Genomic DNA, 21,939 nt, shown 5'->3' on the forward strand with positions numbered 1-21,939 from the left:
GATACACAGAATATATTACTGGATACTAACATTTATAGGTAAAGTTGATCCAGGGAATATCCGATTGCCTCTCGGGGGATCAGGAAGGAATTTTTTTCACAGCAGAAGCAAATTGGATCATGCTTTGCTGGGTTTTTTTGCCTTCCTCTGGATCAACTGTGGGTATAGAATTATAACTTTTTTTTTTCTGTGGCTGAACTGGATGGACTTTTGTCTTTTTTCAGCCAGACTATGTATCTATGTAACTATTTTGACAGACCCCACGTGCTATAATGTTAATTTTTACAAAAACAAAATTGGCTACATGCAGCCTTGAGCAATAAGTACCTGTCTGACATCAAGCTGGCCATACAAGTGAGATAAACATGTATGTTTGGTCTGGCCGAGTGCACATGCTGATCTGACACATATCCTCAAGGCAGCTGGATAAAGCCTTCATGCCTGTATATGGTTAACTTTAATATCAAGAAGTCACTGAATGCAAGCACTGATGTATTATCTACTCATCTTCCCTGGGTTAACACTCTCCAATTTACACAGTCTAGGAAGTGTGACAGCTCAGGCTTCTTGCACAGCATTTCCTCTTTCATTCACACCACGTTTTTCTGTGCTGCCCAGCTTTGGTAATCAACATCCCAAATCATCTAACGCTTTTACACAACACCAGCCACCTAATACAACCATATCAGTCAGCAAATGCTCCCAATGCAATCTCCCCTACCCATAAGGCACAGCATGGAGCTGGAGCCTGTCACTGGTTGTCAGTAAAAATGTAACTATGGACAAAATCAAAAGTGACATCTATGATGCAGTCTACCAATAGTATTAACACAACAGTCTCGTTGTTACATAGTCTTTTCCCTGTTGATCCTGCCAGGAAGCCTGTTACTTCATTCAATTTGCCTAGCTGCCCAGCAAAGTGGAAGAGGGTTGAGAAAAATCATTTAACACTGGCAGGCGTGCTTACAATGGTCAGTATTTATTCATTTATGTGAAATCTTTACCCCTTATCCAAAAAGAAACAAAAAACCTGTTTATATAACAGCTTAAAAAGTGTTCGCTGGAGTTAGGCTTTATGTAGGTAACTAAAAAATTAAAGCCTATCTAATGTACTATAGTCCATTTAACACTACCCTGTCTACAGGTTGACAATGCTGCTGTCCAAGGTTGTGGCTACAGTGTTCCTCCATAGATACAGTGGATGAGTGAGTGTAACCACTCTAATACAGAAAGGGTGTTACTGGCCAGATCACCAGGTTAAAATACCAGAAAGAGGAAAACGAATGCAGCCTCCACATCTGAAGACTGCTAAGCTGCAATATTTTACATATTTGTTCCTGGAATTAGATACACGATGAGCTCAGGACACCAGTCATATAACATTCTAGCTGCTGAGAAAAACACATCTTCTGATTAGTAAAGTGAAACATTACCTCAGAAGGGCAAGATGAAAGATCATTATCTTGCAGCTTACTCATGAGTACAACAGCAAAGTACTGGTATGTGAAATCAGCACCACTTCTCTGTGGGGAAAAAAACAGTTTGTGTGTGTACCAGGGGCGGACTGACAACTCATGGGGCCCCCGGGCAATAGGGGATCATGGGGCCCCTGTGTCCTTGCCCAAGCTCAAGAAAGCCTATGAAAAAGGTACCAGGGGCATCTCATGGGCCCCCTACTGACCCCGGGCCCTTGGGCAGTGCCCCGAGTTTCCAAATGGTCAGTCCGCCCCTGGTGTGTACTACAATCACACCTGAAAGTGGGTAAGATAGGCAGCAAGTTACATAGTTAGTCTGGCTGAAAAAAAAGACAAATGTCTGTCCAGTTCAACCATTAAAAAAAAAAAAAATTATAATCCTACAGCCACATTTGATCCAGAGGAAGGAAAAAAAAAACAGCAAAGCATGAGCCAATTTGCTCCTGCAGGGAAAAAAATTCCTGATCCCCCGAGAGGCAATTGGATATTCAACTTTACCTATAAATGTTAGTATCTAGTTATATTCTGTGTATCTAAGAAAGAATCCAGGACTTTTTTTTTTTTTTTTTTTTTTTTTTTTTTTTTTTTGTATTTCAATAGTGTTTATTAGTTTTAAGCAGTATAAAACAGAGGCGACAAAACATGCCCCCACAGGGGCTATCAATTGCACCGATAAGATAAAAAACATAATAATAAAAGAAAAACAGTGCTCTAACTTCAACAAGGCAGAAGGTACGCCCAACGCAGGGGCTATCAATGGCACATAGGTTACAATGACGGTAATGAAATTCTAACTGCAATTAAAGGCAACTGTCAACTATCACCCAAAAAAACTAACAGAAATGGAAAGAAAGAAAGAGAAGAGAAATAAGAGGAGAGAAAAAGAAAAAAAGGAGAAGAGGGGGCAGAGATCCAGGAGCGCCACCATCAAACGCCAGTGCCTAACGCCAGTACATCCCCATACTAGCCAAAGGAAGCGTGGGAAAGGCATATTGCAACCATGGTTCCCATATTTTCGAGAATTTACATTGGGAGTCGTTGCATATGCTCGACATCTGCTCATTAAGCATCATATTGGTCATACGATCCCGCACCCCCTGAAAAGGGACAAACGGACTCTTCCAGGCCTGAGCAATTGTTCTGGTGGCCGACAGAAACAAATAGGACGCCAGCTTCTGCTGATGAGCAAAGAGACCCGGTATGGGGCAATGAAGCAAGGCATACCGAGCGTATGGATAGATGAAACAACGTGAAAAGGAGGCCAAATACACGAGACCAAAAACGGACCAGTCTCGGGCATGACCACCAGATATGCAAGACATCGCCACGATGGCCACAACCCCGGAAACATCGATCACTACAAGCGGGATTAGCCTGGGCCAAACGAGCCGGAACCCAATACCAACGAAACAATACCTTATAGGCTGCCTCCAGCGTGGTGGTATTGAATGAGCATTTAGCTATGAGTGACCAGGCCCTATTCCAGTCCTCCGGATCCACATCCACCCCCAGGTCACGCTCCCACTGAACAACATATGAAAGAGAAGTATGCGACGGGCGTCTGTTCAAGGCTGCATAAAGAAGGGAGATAAGGCCCGGGGCGCCCGGGCGCTGCTGACAAAGCTGTTCAAAGGCCGATTTCTGGTATGGAAAAGAAGAAGTGCCCCGCAGCGAGAGTAGCCAGTGCCGCAATTGAAGGTATCGAAAAAATTCAGAATCCAGGACTTTTTTGAAGCAATCCACTGAGCTGGCCAGAACCAACTCTTGAGGGAGTCTATTCCTTATTCTCACAGCTCTCACTGTGAAGAAACCTTTCCGTGTTTGGAGATTAAATTTCTTTTCCTCCAGATGTAAAGAGTGCCCCCTTGTCCTCTGTGATGACCTCAGGGTGAATAGCTCTACACCGAGTTCACTATATGAACCACTGATGTATTAATACATGTTGATCCCCCCTTAATCTCCTCTTCTCAAGAGAGAATAGACTCAGAGCTGAGCTCTTCCATGCCTTTTATCAGTTTGGATGCCCTTCTCTGTACTTTCTCCAGTTCCCCAATGTTCTTTTTGTGAATTGGTGCCCAAAACTGAATGGCATATTCCAGATGAGGTGTTACTAATGATTTGTAAACATGTGTACATGTTGTCCCTGAAGTTGATGTGTTGAAAGCAGAAAAAATGGGCAAAGATAAGGATCTGAGCGAATAATGGCTAGATGTCTGGGTCAGAGCATCTCCAAAACTGCAGCTTTTTTTAAAATATTCCCAGTCAGTGGTCAGGACCTACCAAAAGTGGTAGAGAACTGGTGACATGGTCATGAGCAGCCAAGGCTCACTGGGGCACATGGAAAGTGTAATAGCTGAAAAAGTTAATGCTGGTTCCCATATATAGGTGTCAGAACATACAGTGCATTGCAGTTTGTTGTGTATGGGGCTGTGTAGCTGTAGACCAGTCAGAGTGCCCATGCTGACCTGTGTCCACAGCTAAAAGCACTTAAAATGGGCATGTGAGCATCAGAACTGGACCATGGAGCAATGGAAGAAGATGGCCTGGTCTGAGGAATCTCAGAATGGTTTGAGGAACATAATGAGTTTGAGGTGTTTTGACCTGGCCTTCAAGTTCTCCAGCTCTCAATCCAAGAGTGCATCTGTGGGATGTGCTAGAAAAACAAGTCCAAACCATGGAGGCTTCACCTCACAACTTCTAGGACTTACCTTCAACTTCAAGGCATACCTTCAGAGGTCTGGTGAAGTCCATGCCTCAACAGGTTATGGTGGGTGGTCATAATGGTTTGGCAGCTCCGTACAAATATACCATATAGTATAGAAAAAGTCCACAAAATGTACAACGTATGACATAATGCTGCAAATCGCTTTAAGGCTATGGCCAATCTTCAACTCATTTTTCAAATGCTACCTGAATTTGACAGGTACCCGCTCCCACTTCCGTGGAGTTGTCCTCCCTTTAGTGTGGGCACCCGGCTGACAGCCGGGTGCCCAGTGCACATGTGCGAGAAGCGCTGCGTTTTGTGATTGGTCCGGTGTCTTCTGGGACCTGTCATGTGTCCCAGAAGACGCCGTACCATTCACAAAGCGCAGAGCTTCTCGTGCATGCGCACTGGGCCCCCGGCTGTCACAGCCGAGAGCCCACACTACAGATGCCGCCGCGGGAAGACTGTACAGCGCTGGACCGAGGAACAGGTAAGGTCATGCTGCAGAGAAGAGACGAGCGGCCGGCCCGGTATTCTCACACGGCGGTGGCGGTGGGAATACCACACTGGCCGCTCCATATTCACTCCATAAGACGCACTGACATTTTCCCCCCTTTTTTGGGGGGGAAAAAAGTGTGTCTTATGGAGCAAAAAATATGGCATTCAGAATTGTTTAAATAAATAAATATATATATACGGACAGAAATGTTTTCCCTTTCATTTCTATTTTAATCTGAATAGGTAGTTTTACAAGGTATGGGTTCACATATACTTGAAAGCGGGCTTGTCCAACCTAAAGCCCAAGGCGACTATGAATGTGGCCCAACAAAAAAACGTAAACTTACTTTAAAATGTTGAGGATTTAAATAAATCAATAAACGTTGATCATTGTAAGTACGCTTGTCGGTGGTAAATGGTTTGTCTCATCCCTGTAACTGCTACTCTGTTTGGACAGCTTGGTTAGTTAAGGAAGTTGAAAAATAACAGACTTACTGGCCAGATCACCAGGCAAAAATAAAGGAGGACAAAAAAGAAAACTAAAGCAGCCACCACATCTAAGAATTGGATACACTGCAATTTAGTACATTTATAAGTCTACGGGGAGAATAATAAACTGTAATACTTACCTTATTTCTCACTCCGGCAGGCTTCGTATAATCACCTTTTCTCCCTGAAGCTCCAGGTTTTGGGTGGACCCTCATTATGCTCGTATACAATGTAGGACTATTGGTTCTGCATTGTACTTGATGGCAGCACCGTGCAACCGCCGACTGGAGCATCGTAGAGGAGAGGCTTCAGGGAACCAGTTGTACTGATAGAGGGAGCCTGGCAGGGCAAGGAATAAGGTATGTATTACAGCTCCTAGATTTATGGTGATATTAAAGGCAATTACAAACATGTTATATTTAACTGCTCTGTGCAATGGTTCTGCATAGAGCAGTCACGATCCTACTCTTCTTGGGTCCCTCACCGGCACTCCTGACTCCTGCTGAATGCACCCAGAGCAAGGAGCTTGTTATGGGGGCACCCAAGCAGGCTTGCTCCTGAGCCGCTACTCTGCATGTCCATTTCCACACAGAGCCATGGCTTGAACCCGCCTCCCCTCTCTCCTCATTGGCTGTGATTGACAGCAGCAGGAGTCATTGGCTCCCGTTGCTGTCTCAGCCAACGAAAAGGGAGAGCCTAGGCTCTTGTGCGCATCGCTGGATCGGGCTCAAGTAAGTATTAGGAGGGATGCTGCACACAGGAGGTTTTTACCTACGTGCATAGAATGCATGAAGGTAAAAAACTTTGAGCCTTTGCAACCACTTTATTAAGCAGGGCATTCCCCAGCCTCCCATCCTCAACACCCCCACCTGAATTGTAAGGTGCTTCTCCCTACAGAATTCTATGTTCTTTTGAATTTAGTACAGCGGAGCGTGGCTCCGCTCACCCAGCTGCGCCATCCATTCACAGGTATCTGTGAATGGGAAGACAAGTCTCATCTGCTACCGCAACAGAGGGATCTGTAGATCTCAATGGAACACAAGACATCATCACTGGTTTCTTCCTTCAGCCCCATAACAGAAGGTCTATATCTCCGTATGGACATGGGGTTGGGGAAAGCGTCTGCCGGAGCCTGAGCATTGCACTCTCAATGTACTGAACACGGCTGCAATGCTTTGTAAACTTTAATGCAAAAAAATGCACATTTTGTTAATGTAGGTACATTTATTACATTTTTGCCAATAGCAGGCTTTTCCTTTAAGTCCTTTAAGTGGTAAGTTGACTATAATGTGCCAGTATGCTGTGTTCCTGCAAGACTCTTGCTAAAATATCTCAGAGGCGCCTGACTTCACCTATAGCTAAAATATCACTTTTGGAAGAAGAACCCTTTCCTCGGTGAGCCTTCCTTGACAGGTGGAAGATTATTTACATCTCCCTCCAGCTAGATTTACTACATAACACCTGTGCTAAATGAGTTTGAAAGCTACATCAAGCATTGCTGACCCAGTTACCTTCTATTTATCGATAGCAGAGACGAGTCCCTATCATAGTGAACAGCAGGGATTCTAAGAATATTCCAACAAATAAAGACATGAGGAAGTTAAAGGCATAGCTGACAGCTGGCCCTTCTTTTCAGGGAGAAAGTAGTCCATTCTCTAAAGATCCATTCCTGGATTATATTTATCTCTGGAGCTGTCCATGGTTGTTGACACTGAGGAGTCAATTCACTAAGAGATAAATGTTTGCCTTCGTATACCATGTGGTATGTACAGTATCTCAGAAGCATGCAATTCACTAACAAGTGCTAATTCACATGTGCGTTCATTTTTTTTATTTTCCTGTATTTAAAGCAATTTTACATCTTATTTTACTGCAGGCTGCAGTGGGAAGGGAAACATGTAGCGGCAGAATTCCTGCACCTGCTAAATGTGACAGGTCCATATAAGAGGCTGGTTGTCAGGGAGCTGGCGCCCGCCAGCGTCCTAACAACCAGCGACTCATCTCTGCCCTGCGCATTCAACTGTCAGCTGGGAGCACCCAGTTCACAGGTGAGTGTCAACAAAGGGGAGGCAATGGTGTAAATACCTTGGGTCTGGTATGAATTTTAACCAGTTCTGCGCTACCCTATAGCAAAAATACTGCTAAAGGGCGGCACAGGTGCGCAAAATCACGCATATACCCGTTCGCGGCCTCAGCTGTCAATCGCCGGGTCCAGGCCAGTGATTACTCGCCGGCGCCCAGTGATTACAGAGGATCTCCGACGGGGGGGAGAGGACTGTATGTAAACAATACAGATCTCTCCCCTGTCAGCTCCTGCACACTGCTTTGTATGGCTCTGCATAGCAGAGCCATACAAAGCAGTGTGCTTACAGTGAAACACACACACAGCCCCCATAGTGAAACAGTACACAGTTAACCCTTTGATCGCCCAACATGTTAACCCCTTCATGCCCAGTGCCATTAGTACAGTGCCAGTGCTATTTATTAGCACTGACCACTGTATTGGTGTCATTGGGGATGCCAGAGACACCAAGTCAGTTCCCCCCAGAATGTCAGAATGCCTGCTGCAGTCCCGCTATAAAAGTCGCTTATCGCCACCATTACTAGTAGAAAAAAAAATTCCAGTATATATAACGCCTTTTGTAAATGCTATAACTTTCACATAAACCAATTAATTTACACATATTCGTTTTTTTTTCAGCAAAGACATGTAGCAGTATTTTGGCCTAAATTTATGATGAAATTTGATTTTTTTAATTTTTTACTGGACATATTTAATAGAAAAAAGTCAAAAATATTCTTTTTTTTCTCAAAATTGTCAGGTTTTTTTTGTTTATAGTGCAAAAAATAAAAAACACACAGGTGATCAAATACCACTGAAAGAAAGCTCTATTTGTGGGAAAAAAAGAACGTAAATTTAATTTGGGGGCAGCGCTGCATGACCACGCAATTGTCAGTTAAACTAACGCAGCGCCGTAACGCAAACAAAATGGACTGGTCAGGAAGGGGGGCAAGTGGTTAAGGGGACCCAACAGCAAAAAAAAAAAAAAAAAGCGGCATGACCTCCCCCCAAAGTCCATACCAGACCATTATCAAGCATACATGTTGGTAGTCCAGGTAAGGAAGAGGAGTGAGCATGCAGCCCTGCTTTCTTCCTGAACCATACCAAGCCACATGCCCTGAACAAGGCACATGCCCATATTTGGCCAATGACATCACACAGGTGACCCCACCCCTTTGTTTACTTTAGCAGAAGGGACCTGGAAATGTAATTTGATGCAAAGGGAGAGACAGGATTGGATGTCATCTCTGGGTCCTAGTCGCTGAAGTAAACAAAGGGGTGGGGACTCAAAGATGTCATTTATATTTTTTTGTCATTTGGCGCGTCAGGATCGGACATTTCTCGGCAGGTGTTGGGTTCTTTGAGCCGTTGTTTATCATGACTGACGTGGGCCTGTCTTTATGCAATTTTCTTTCCTTCCAACATGGGCGGAAGTAAAGAAAACTTCTCGATTCCCCCATCAACACAGTGTTGAAGAGGAAATCTCTCCCGCAGCAATATTGTGTTTGCCGGCGGAGAGCTGCCCTAGTCGGCAGAACGCAATGATCACTGCTGGCGGCTATAGCCCCCCGGCAGTGATCGCATAAAAAAAAATCTGACAGGCTGGCTGTACTTAAGCCGATCGACGGATCAACTTCAGTGCAACCAGCCTACCCATGCATGGATTGAATCTCAGCTGGTCCTTGCTGAATCTGGCAAGATTCAATCCATCTATGGCCGGCTATGTAAAAACACACTTACAGAACCCATTCAATCTGTATCAAATTAGGTCGGCCCTTATACTCCATAGTGGATTGTAGATCTAAAGAAGATTGCATAGTGTATGGTCCCCTTTAGGGTTACACTCACATCTAAGTGTATGGAGAATGCACACAAAATCGTGCTGCGCTTGTGGAGTGTTCCCATACTGTGCGCATTCCTTACAAAGATCTGCCCTGGGCGCAGAAAGTAGCTCATGTAGCTTGTTTTGCAGCATTGTTTTGCGTGTTTTCAACCGCGTACATTGCCACATTTGTTGCGCGTTTTCCCGCTTAGAGAAGAGGCATGCCCCCTTGTTGTATCTGGGATCCCAGTGAATGGCACTGCAGACGCAACACGATTTTAACAAAACGTGTGATTCTCTGCATGCTTATGAAATGCCCATGTGTGAATGGAGCCTATGAGAGGCAGTAGTGCTGGAGCAATCTCACCGATGGGGGAAAGAGGTAAGTGTCCCTAGACTAAATCAGCATTTAACACCTGCAGAACAGGGGGAGGGGCTCAGCTATAGCTTCTTATCCTATATGATATATTGGGATTGTATTACCATATGACAATAGAATCAGGTTGTAGTTACTGTAGGTAGGTAGGTAGTAGGAAGAGATTATTGTTAGGTAGGTATAGATTACAGATGGGCAGGTAAAGATTATAGGTAAGTAGTAGGTATAGATTGTTGTTAGGTAAGTAGAGATTATAGATAGGTAGTAGGTATAGATTAATGTTAGGTAAATAGAGATTATACAGTAGATAGGTAGTAGGTATAGATTAATGTTAGGTAGGTAGAGATTATAGGTAGGTAGTAGGTATAGATTATTGTTAGGTAGACATAGGTTATAGGTAGGCAGAGATCATTGCTAGGTAGTTAATGGGTATAGATTATTGTTAGGTAGGTAGATAGGTAGAGATTATTGTTAGGTAGGTAGTAGGTATAGATTATTGTTTGGTAGGTACAGATAATTGTTGGGTAGGTAGTAGGTAGAGATTATAGGTAGCTAGGTATAGATCAGAGGGAGGTACTGGGTATAGATTATAGGTAGGTAGGTAGGTATAGATCAGGGGGAGGTACTGGGTATAGATTATAGGTAGGTAGTAGGTATAGATTATAGGTAGGTTATAGGTAGGTAGGTATAGATCAGAGGGGGGTACTGAGTATAGATTATAGGTAGGTAGTAGGTATAGATTATAGGTAGGTAGTAGGTATAGATAATTGATAGGTTGGTAGTAGGTATAGATTATAGGTTGGTAGGTAGTAGGTAGAGTTTATAGGTAGGTAGGTATAGATCAGAGGGAGGTAGTAGGAATAGAATATAGGTAGGAATAGATTATAGGCAGGAATAGATTATAGGTAGGTAGAGATATGTAGGTAGAGATTATAGGTAGGTAGTAGGTAGAGATGATAGGTAGGTATATATTATAGGTAGGTAGAAATTGTAAGTAGGTAGAGATTATAGGTAGGTATATATTATAGGTAGGTAGAGATTGTAGGTAGTAGGTATAGATTATAGGTAGGTAGTAGGTATAGATCAGAGGGAGGTAGTAGGTGTAGATTATAGGTAGGTATAGATCAGAGGGAGGTAGTAGGTATAGATTATAGGTAGGTAGAGATTATAGGTAGGTAGAGATTATAGGTAGGAATAGATGATAGGTAGGTAGAGATTATAGGTAGGTAGGTATAGATTATAGGTAGGTAGAGATTATAGGTAGGTAGGTGGTGTTTTGTAGCTCAGTAAGAAAGTCAGCCTCCAATGCCAAGTGTCCCTTGGAATTCCCTGAGCATGTCACCAACTATAACAGGGTCCCTTGAGCAGCCAATCAGACTCCAGCTCCCATTCTCCAGGTGCAGGCTTGGACAGAAGAAGGAATGGTGTGATTGGCTGGTAGGCGGGGGGCCCATTCAGACAATGGATGAGGTGAGTGTCCTTACCTGGGGCTCCACAGTCCGCACAGCCAGTATTGCCGGGTTTCTGGGCCAGCTCCAGCAGGGCTCTCTTGTTCCTTTCTTCCGCCATGGTGCCCAGCTGTGTCCTTCTCTCTTCCTCTGATCTCCTCACACACAGCCAGCAGGGGGGATTCACGTGCTCCTCATGGCTGCAGGTGGTGCTCGGGCTCCGTGTCCCTGTCCTGCACACACTCAGCTCCTCCTGTGTCTCCCATTCATACTGGACTCGGCTTTTTCTCTCGCACACCAATCACTTATTCTGGTTCCGCATTCCTCAAAATATTAAGAAAGTAATGTGCTGATGTGCTGCTCACGGGCGCCGCCCGCTGTCCGCTGTGGGGTAGTGCAGGCTCCGGACTCCCGGCATTGTCAGGAGCTCACTGACATCATTGTTATTCCCTTATAAGGAGCGGGGACTTCCCCGACACCCCCAGTGACAGGGTGTCACATCACAAGGAGTTCCCTTCCTGGTCTGACAGGTTTGAGAAGAGCATTGTATGAGGATAAGGAAATAAATCAGATGCAGCAAGATTGTTTTTCTTTTGTCCAAGAAACTGTAAAATGAGAAACCTTAAAGAGAAACTCCACCCTTACAATGAAAAAATAGCTTTCATGTGGTGGTATTTGATCACCACTGGGTTTTTTATTTTTTTTATTATATAAACGAAAAAACACTGAAAATTTTGAAAAAAGCATGTTTTTCTTAGTTTGTTACACAATTTTGGAAATAAATAATCTTGATTATTGATCAGTCCTGATGTAAGTGACGGCCAATCGAATTGCCTGAGGCCCTAAAATGCCAGGACAGTACAGATATCCCCCAAATGACCCCTTTTTGAAAAGTAGACAGTCCAAGGTAATTACTAAGAATCATTGCAAGTTTTTTGAAGTTGTAATTTTTTGCCACAATTTTATGGATAATGGAGAAATTAAATAAAATGTGTTTGTTTTTTTCATACTGTCACCAGTGCAGTACAGCATCATCATACTGCCACACCCAGTGATGTATTTAGGATTTGTGCTGCCCTAGTCAACACAAACAACGTGCCCCCCATCACCTCCCCACACCAATGAGAGAGAGTTCGTAATTACAGCACTCACCTTCACAGCCGGAGATCACAGGAGCCATGATCAGGAAAGCTCAGGTAAGCTCAGACAGTTATCCGGACATCCCCAGGAACAGCATTCAGGCTCTGCCACCCTCCTGCAGCTCCAGCCTCTTTCAGATCTCATGCAGTGCCTCCCCAGGTCCCCATCCTCACGTGTGCCCCTTCTTCGAGGTGTCACCCCCCTGAAAAAATCCACCAAAGGCAAACGCCTTATTTGCATCGCAGTAAATTTGCCCCTGGCCACACACCGATAGGAATACTGACTGGTGACAGTATGTTAAAAAAATATACCTAATCAGTAAATAGAGTCCACCTGTGTGTAATTTAATCTCAGTATAAATACAGCTGTTCTGTGAAGCTCTCAGAGGTTTGTTAGAGAACATTAGTGAACAAACAGCATCATGAATGCCAAAGAACACACCGGAAAGGTCAGGGATAAAGTTGTGAAGTTTAAAGCAGGGTTAGGTTATAAAAAGATATCCCAAGCTTTGAACATCTCACAGAGCACTGTTCAATCCATCATCCGAAAATGGAAAGAGTATGGCACAACTGCAAACCTACCAAAACATGGCCGTCCACCTATACTGACAGGCCGGACAAGGAGAGCATTCATCAGAGAAGCAACCAAGAAGCCCATGGTAACTGTGGAGCAGCTGCAGAGATCCACAGCTCAGGTGGGAGAATCTATCCACAGGACAACTCTTAGTCGTGCACTCCACAAATCTGAGCTTTATGGAAGAGTGGTAAGAAGAAAGCCATTGATGAAAGAAAGCCATAAGACGTCCCGTTTGCAGTTTACGAGAAGCCATGTGGGGGACACAGCAAACATGTGGAAGAAGGTGCTCTGGTCAGATGAGACCAAAATTGAACTTTTTGGACTAAAAGCAAAACTCTATGTGTGGTGGAAAACAAACACTGTACATCACCCTGAACACACCATCCCCTCCATGAAACATGGTGGTGGCAGCATCATGTTGTGGAGATGCTTTTTTTTAGCAGGGACAGGGAAGCTGGTCAGAGTTGATGGGAAGATGGATGGAGCCAAATCCAGGGCAATCTTAGAAGAAAACCTGTTAGAGTCTGCAAAAAACGTGAGACTGGGGCGGAGGTTCACCTTCCAGCAGGACAACGCCCCTAAACATACAGCCAGAGCTACAATGGAATAGTTTAGATCAAAGCATATTCATGTGTTAGAATGGCCCAGTCAAAGTCCAGACCTAAATCCAATTGAGAATCTGTGGCAAGACTTGAACATTGCTGTTCACAGACGCTCTCCATCCAATCTGACAGAGATTGAGCTATTTTGTAAATAAGAATGGGCAAAAATGTCACTCTGTAGCTGTGCAAAGTTGGTAGAGACATCCCAAAAAAGACTTGCAGCTGTAATTGCAGCAAAAGGTGGTTCTACAAAGTATTGACTTAGGTGGGCTGAATACAAATGCACGTCATACTTTTTGCATATTTGTTTGAAAACACATTTTGAAAATCATTTATCATTTTCCTTCCACTTCACCATTATGTGCCACTTTGTGTTGATCTATCACATAAAATCCCAATATAATAAATGTACATTTTTGGTTGTAACATGACAAAATGTGGAAAATGCCAAGGGGTATGAATACTTTTTTAAGGCACTGTATACTGCTCAAAAAAATTAAAGGAACACTTAGAAAACACATCAGATCTCAATGGGAAAAATATCATGCTGGATATCTATACTGATATGGACTGGATAATGTGTTAGGAATGTAAGGATGCCCCATCGATTGATGGAAATGAAAATAATCAACCTACAGAGAACTGATTTCAAAGACACCCTGAAAATCAAAGCTTAAAAATGATTGCAGCAGCTCAAAATGGTACTCAGTAGTTTGCATTGCCCCCATGTGCTTGTATGAATGCCTGACAACGTCGGGGCCTGCTCCTAATGAGACGACGGATGGTGTCCTGGGGTATTTCCTTCCAGATCTGGACCAGGGCATTACTGATCTCCTGGAAAGTCTAAAGTGCAACTTGGCGGTGTCGGATGGACCGTAATATGATAACCCAGAGGTGTTCTATTGGATTTAGGTCAGGCGATCATGGGGGCCTCTCAATGGTATGAATTCCTTCATCCTTCAGGAACTGCCTGCATACTCTCACCACATGAGGCCGGGCATTGTCATGCACCAGGAGGAGCCCAGGACCCACTGCACCAGCGTAGGGTCTGACAATGGGTCCAAGGATTTCATCCCGATACCTAATGGAAATCAGGGTGCCATTATCTAGCCTGTAGAGGTCTGTGCATCCCTCCATGGATATGCCTCCCCAAACCATCACAAATCTACCACCAAAATGGTCAAGCTGAACGATGTCACAGGCAGCATAACATTCTCCACGGTTTCTCCAGACCCTTTCACGTCTGTCACACGTGCTCAGGGTGAACCTGCTCTCATCTGTGAAAACCACAGGATGCCAGTGGCAGAGCTGCCAATTCTGGTGTTCAATGACAAATGCCAATCGAGCTCTATGGTGCCAGGCAGTGAGCACAGGGCCCACTAGAGGATATTAGGCCCTCAGGCCACCCTCATGAAGTCTGTTTCTGATTGTTTGGTCAGAGACATTCACACCAGTGGCCTGCTGGAGGTCATTTTGTAGGGCTCTGGCAGTGCTCATCCTGTTCCTCCTTGCACAAAGGAGCAGATACCAGTCCTGCTGATGGGTTAAGGACCTTCTATGGCCCTGTCCAGCTCTCCTAAAGTAACTGCCTGTCTCTTGGAATCTCCTCCATGCTCTTGAGACTGCGCTGGGAGACACAGCAAGCCTTCTGACAATGGCACGTATTGATGTGCTATCCTGGAGGAGTTGGACTGCCTGTGCAACCTCTGTAGGGTCCAGGTATCACCTCATGCTGCCAGTAGTGACACTGACCCTAGCCAAATGCAAAACTAGTGAAAAACAGTCAGAAAAGATGAGTAGGAAAAAAATGTCACTGGCCTCCATCTTTTTGCATGACATGAGACTTCCAGAACTGTACAGAGATGTTTATGTTATTGCTCGGACTTGAACACAATATTTCAACTATGCCGCCTTGATTTCTTTTATGCCTAGAACCTGCAACTTAGGCTCCTGTCACACTTCTACTATTTTTTTTACTTATGGCAAGTTGGAACCTATTACACTTGGGATGATGAGATAAACCGATTCACAAACTCATTGTTCTGAAAACAGCAGTTGGGAAATGACAATTTCCATCAGGATCTTCTTGCACATGTCTTCTTTATGATAGTAAAATCTACCTAAATCCATGAAAGAAAGATTAGGTGCTGAGATTCGGTAAAGTGATGTGTTATTAGGCATCCCCAAAAGCCTAATGATTTATGGTGTCTCCTTCTTCGGGGGACATAAAACAACCAGTGCCGCTTCCCTGTGCCACTCTGCAGAGCAGGTGAGTAATATTATTGCAGCTTGTAGCTAGATGATAATGCAATTCCAGGCCACATCTTGGGACAATCTCTTAGAATTTGTTACATGTGAAGGTATGCTTGAGTGAAGCAAAATCACTGTAAAAAGGACTGAAAAAGCATAGACATACCACTGACTTTTTAAATGCTTTTTTAAACACTTGCTAAATTGTCAGCAATGAAAATCACCCATTTTGGCACCTTCTATTTAAATCTTTGACACTATACCAGAAAGCTGCAGTCTAAAGCTCCGTTCCTGAACACTGAGGATTAATTACTGAAAATGGATGTGCTGAGTGAATTTAAATAGTTCATTGTAATATTATTCTGGACATTTTTTGGTCTTAGAGACAACATGGTAATTTATCTAATGAATGACGATCAGTATCTCTTTTCTTGCAGCAGACTGCTTTGTAATACCTTCAAAATAGCTTGGCAGAGAGCAATGAAACTGTCAAAGATGATCTACTTAACATACTTGTGTACAGTTGACAAGGAACCAAAAAAAATACTTTATTAAAGCAGTAGTAAATGCTAATGATTTTTTTTTAACTGGGCCCTGCAGGTTTATGCCATAATGTGCTATTATGCACCACATGCTATCATACTGTGACAGACTTACCTTTCAAATAGAGCTCTCCAACACTGCACTATTCCAGGTGCTCCCGGTGCTCTCCAACACTGCACTGTTCCAGGTGCTCCCGGTGTTCTCCAACACTGCACTGTTCCAGGTGCTCCCAGAGCTCTCCAACACTGCACTGTTCCAGGTGCTCTAGAAAACACTGCACTGTTCCAGGTACTCCCGGTGCTCTCCAACACTGCACTGTTCCAGGTGTTCTCCAACACTGCACTGTTCCAGGTGCTCCCGGTGTTCTCCAACACTGCACTGTTCCAGGTGCTCTCTAACACTGCACTGTTCCAGGTGTTCTCCAACACTGCACTGTTCCAGGTGTTCTCCAACACTGCACTGTTCCAGGTGCTCCCGGTGTTCTCCAACACTGCACTGTTCCAGGTGCTCCCAGAGCTCTCCAACACTGCACTGTTCCAGGTGCTCCCAGAGCTCTCCAACACTGCACTGTTCCAGGTGCTCCCAGAGCTCTCCAACACTGCACTGTTCCAGGTGCTCCCAGAGCTCTCCAACACTGCACTGTTCCAGGTGCTCCCAGAGCTCTCCAACACTGCACTGTGCACTGTTTCAGGTGCTACCGATGCTCTCCAACACTGCACTATTCCAGGTGCTCCCGGTGCTCTCCAACACTGCACTGTTCCAGGTGCTCCCAGAGCTCTCCAACACTGCACTGTTCCAGGTGCTCCCAGAGCTCTCCAACACTGCACTGTTCCAGGTGCTCTAGAAAACACTGCACTGTTCCAGGTACTCCCGGTGCTCTCCAACACTGCACTGTTCCAGGTGCTCCCGGTGTTCTTCAACACTGCACTGTTCGAGGTGCTCTCCAACACTGCACTGTTCCAGGTGCTCCTGGTGTTCTCCAACACTGCACTGTTCCAGGTGCTCCCAGAGCTCTCCAACACTGCACTGTTCCAGGTGCTCCCAGAGCTCTCCAACACTGCACTGTTCCAGGTGCTCCCAGAGCTCTCCAACACTGCACTGTTCCAGGTGCTCTCCAACACTGCACTGTTCCAGGTGCTCCCAGAGCTCTCCAACACTGCACTGTTTCAGGTGCTACCGATGCTCTCCAACACTGCACTGTTCCAGGTGCTCCCCAACACTGCACTATTCCAGGTGCTCCTCAACACTGCACTGTTGCAGGTGCTCCCAGAGCTCTCCAACACTGCACTGTTCCAGGTGCTCTAGAAAACACTGCACTGTTCCAGGTACTCCCAGTGCTCTCCAACACTGCACTGTTCCAGGTGTTCTCCAACACTGCACTGTTCCAGGTGCTCCCGGTGTTCTCCAACACTGCACTGTTCGAGGTGCTCTCTAACACTGCACTGTTCCAGGTGCTCCCAGAGCTCTCCAACACTGCACTATTCCAGGTGCTACCGATGCTCTCCAACACTGCACTGTTCCAGGTGCTCCCAGAGCTCTCCAACACTGCACTGTTCCAGGTGCTACCGATGCTCTCCAACACTGCACTGTTCCAGGTGCTCTCCAACACTGCACTGTTCCAGGTGCTCCCGGTGCTTTTCAACACTGCACTGTTCCAGGTGTTCTCCAATACTGCACTTTTCTCAGTACTCCCATCTTCAACCAGTCTTCCTTCCAAGTTTGCACTCTCCAGATATTTGAATGGCAGGAATGCAATGATGTCACGGTTGCAACACGCAGTTCTCTGCATTCAGGGCACAATCAGTGTGCCCTGAATGCAGCGTGCACTGCGCATTCGCAGTGATGTCATTGGCTGGAGTGGATTTGACGATCTCCTAAACAGCACTTGCCTACGTGTAGACTTAGGGTTTTGTACACGGAACGTTTGGAATATACTTCTGAACGATGGAAACTGACTGATGGAAAATGTAGGTTAAAAAAAAGTCTGTTTAGCCGTGTTTGTATACCGCGTTTATGCGCGTTTGCATTTAGAAGTGTTTTTTAATGATAACACAAGAGACATTCCAAAATGCCCAGAATGCACTGAAGAACAGTAAAAAAATAATTAATTCAGACATTTTGAGAGAAATAGAGAGAGCAGAAGCAGAGAGAGCAGTATGTGTTGAGATGACCTGTCTTTTCTGGTTGTATTCACTATGGATCCCATCGTGAGCATAATGCAGCACGTTCTACCATTTTTTCCTTCACGCAAAACCTAGAACTGACTGTGCTGGTGTACCAGGTCCATTTGAATACATGAAAAACACTTTGCATGCATTTCTGATGATGAAAAAAGGATATGGAACAATTAAAAAACGCTTCTAAACGCAAACGCTTATAACCGCGGTTAGCCACGTTTGGCGTTTGAAACGCTGAGAAAATCTACTCAGCTGTAAACTCAACTGCCTGTAAACAACTGTAAATGACAGTGTACATGGACACATGGGAAAACATTAGGGAGAGCTCAGGGGCTGCTGAAAAAAAAACGCAGAAAAGCTCCTGAACGTCAGTTTATCAGCTGCAGTGTACATGAGCCCTTACAGCATTATAAGCTTACCTGTAGGACGAATTTTTAAAATAAGACTTTACTACTGCTTTAGGCTAGATTCACACATATGCAGTTTGCGCTTGACCCATTTATGCATTGTGTTTTGCGTTTTTGCACCTGAATTCATCTTTTTTTTTTTTTCTTGTTGCTAGGCAGATTTAAAATGCAAAAACACACTACATGCTTTTCTGCAGTGTTTCCATTGAAGCCTATAGAACCAAAAATGCAACTTTTTGCATCCAAAAAAGTCCCTGACCCTTTCCAAAAACCGCACCGGGTGAAAACGCAGAGATGTGAACCTGTCCCATAGGAAGTCATATTAAATAGACTGTAGTAGGGCTGTGGAAAACGTGAACCTAGGGTCAAAGTATATAGCAAGCAAAAAACATTTTTTCGTTTTACATAGTGTGGGGAAGGGTTAGAACTCTATCCAGCTTCTACTGCTAGCAGGGGCTCCGTTAGATTTCCCCCCACTTTCTGTCCAGGTGATGGCAGTTTTATCAGACAGTGAGGGAAAATTTGGAGCAGTGATAGAGAAAGCAACAAAGGCTGAGGGGGGCTCTGGAATACTTACTCTACTAAAAAGTGTTTTTTTTTTCTTTTTTCTTTATTAGTAAAAGAAATAAGTTCATGAATAACTACTTCAATAAGGGGTAACAAGATGTGACATGATATATACCCAATGCATAGTTTGGTATGTCAAGCCTATCAAGCCATTGGTACAATTGTTAACCCGGGTCTAATGGTAAAAAAGTAGAGGCAGCAGAATAATTCATACCCCTAAAATATGTGTTTTATTGCTATATGTGTTGCTGCTAAAGGGCTCCCCTCTTTTCCTGTCTTGAAAAATGTTGCCAGAGCACCAGACAGCAGTAAAAATCTGACAGGAGTTCAAACCCTTCCCCACACCATCCAAAGCTAAAGCTGGCCATAAACGTGTAAATACTCTGACGAGAATATTCGTAGGAAAAGTCATATGAAAATTCTGTAAACATTTGATGAATGGACGAATGTTGTTCTAAAATTGTCTTTTGCTTTTAACATTCGACTTTAAAATGAATGCAATTTCTGAACGATAATCACACACACTGGCCAAAAATTTGTTTGATCGAGAAAAGTTTTCCTTTCTGCCCCATCAAATTTTCCTCTCACTGCTGTCGAAAATGAACATTGATTTGACCCCACTACTGATTAGAAAATCAAACGAATATTCTTGAAATGAAAATTCTCAAACAAAAATCTATACGTGTATGGCCAGCTTATGAATAAAGAAAGAAGTTACACTTTAACCACTTTACCTCTCTGGATGTACTACATACAGTGGGCATAGAAAAAAAAATCACCCCCCCTTTAACCGCTTCCACACCGCCGTATAGCAGATATACTGCTACACGCCGGCACCTGTGCGCAAAATCACACACACACACACACACATATATATATATATATATATATATATATATATATATTTATATTACGCACACACGTGATTTTGCATTTCCCGCGCCACCATTCGCGGCCACGGATGTCAATCACTGGGTTCCGGCTGGTAATTACCGACAATCACCAATGGGGAGAAAGACTGTTTTGCTTACAGTAAAGCACCCCCCCGCCCCCTAGTAAAACACTCCCAGCACACAGTTAACCCATTGATCACCCCTCACATTAACCCCTTCCTGCTCAGTGTCATTAGTACAGTGTCAGTGCTTTTTTTTTTAGCACTGATCACTGTATTGGTGTCACTGGGGTGTCAGTGACACCAAGTTAGTTCCCCCCCGGTGTCAAAATGTCTGCCTCAGTCCCGCAAAGAGTAACTGATCACATTACTAGTAGAAAAAAAAAATCCCAGTATCTATACCGCCATTTGAAAATGCTATATCTTTCACGTGTTATGGTTAGCACTTCCACCTGGCAGTACTAGGGTTGTTGGTTCGAATCCCAACCACGGCACCACCTGCCTGGAGTATGCATGTTCTCCCTGTGCCTCCGTGGGTTTCCTCCGGGTACTCCGGTTTCCTCCCACACTCCAAAGACATGCTGGTAGGTTAATTGGATCCTGTCTAAAATGTCCCTAGTATGTATGAATGTGAGTTAGGGACCTTAGATTGTACACCCCTTGAGGGCTGGGACTGATGTGAATGTACAATAAATAAGTAAAGCGCTGCGTAAATTGACAGTGCTATATAAGTATATGAAAAAATAATAATAATAATAAACCAATTATTTTACACGTATTGGGATTTTTTTGCAAAGACATGTCGCAGAATACATTTTGGCCTAAATTTATGATGAAATTTGATTTTTTTAAATTTTTTTACTAGACATGTTTAATAGCAAAAAGTCCAAAATATTGTTTTCTTTTCTCAGAATTGTCGGTCTTTGTTTGTTTCTAGCACGAAAAAAAAAAAACACCGCACAGTTGATTATATACCACCAAAAGAAAGCTCAATTTGTGGGGAAAAAAGGACATAAATTTCATTTGGGTGCAGCATTAAAATTGTCAGTTAAAGTAACGCAGCGCTGTAACACAAAAAATGGCCTGGTCAGGAAGGGGGGGTAAATCCTCAGGAGAGCAAGTGGTTAAAAGAATCACATTTTGTTGCTTCGTAGCCTGAAATGAAGACAGTTTTTGTTTTATCCAGCTGTATTTACTCAGTGCAACTTAGAACATCCAAGTAAAAGATATAACACCAACATGTCAGAAATTAAAAAAAAAATTAAAAAACAGAATCACTGAGTTGGAAAAAGGATCACCCCCTCCTAGAAATGATTTGTAAATTTATTCAGGTGTAGCTGATCACTTTCTCAATGGCACACAAAGCCATTTGACTTTTAGCTGTAACCAGCTGTGGTCATTTTGATTAGCTCAGCATGAAAAGAGCTTTCCTGGAGCATTTCAGTCCCTGTAGTGCAACTGAAGCAAACAATCAACTATGGGTGGCGAGGCACTGTCAATAAGATCTCCGGGACAAAGTTGTGGACAGGCACAACTCAAGAGATGGATACAAAAAAATTCAAAGGCTTTATCAATGCCTAGAAGCACAGTGAAGTAGATTTTTAAGAAGTGGAAGGTATTCGGAACAAAGATCCTCCCTGGATCAGGCCATCGCTCCAAACTGGATGAAAGAGCCAGTAAAAAACTGGCCAGAGAGACTACCAAGAGGCTTACAGCAACTGTGAAGCAGTTGCAGGAATTTGACAAAGAGTAGTCATTGTGTGCATGTGACGACAACATCACAAATTCTCCACAAAAGTGGCTTGTATGGGAGGGTTGCAAGAAAAAGGCCACTTCTCAAGAAAGGCCACATGCAGTCATGACTGAGCTTTGCAAAACCACACCTTGAAGACTTTGAGGCCACATAGAAAA

The 21,939-nt window shown here is 43.9% G+C and overlaps 1 protein-coding gene across 1 annotated transcript in view; it reads right to left on the bottom strand.

Annotated features, from left to right (window-relative positions):
* The window catches only part of ADAP1 (ArfGAP with dual PH domains 1), a 297,097-nt gene extending 285,897 nt beyond the window's left edge, over positions 1 to 11,200 (bottom strand). Inside the window, exon 1 of the mRNA XM_089681882.1 lies at positions 10,911 to 11,200. Within this exon, the coding sequence (XP_089538008.1) occupies positions 10,911 to 10,995 (85 nt within the window). The 5' untranslated portion in view covers positions 10,996 to 11,200. The remainder of the gene's footprint in view (positions 1 to 10,910) is intronic.
* Between the last annotated feature and the right edge of the window lie 10,739 nt (positions 11,201 to 21,939).

The sequence above is a fragment of the Staurois parvus genome, unplaced genomic scaffold (genome assembly GCF_062004578.1).
Source record: "Staurois parvus isolate SC_StPar_1 unplaced genomic scaffold, SC_StPar_1.0 ptg000018l, whole genome shotgun sequence".
Taxonomy (NCBI): Eukaryota; Metazoa; Chordata; class Amphibia; order Anura; family Ranidae; genus Staurois; species Staurois parvus.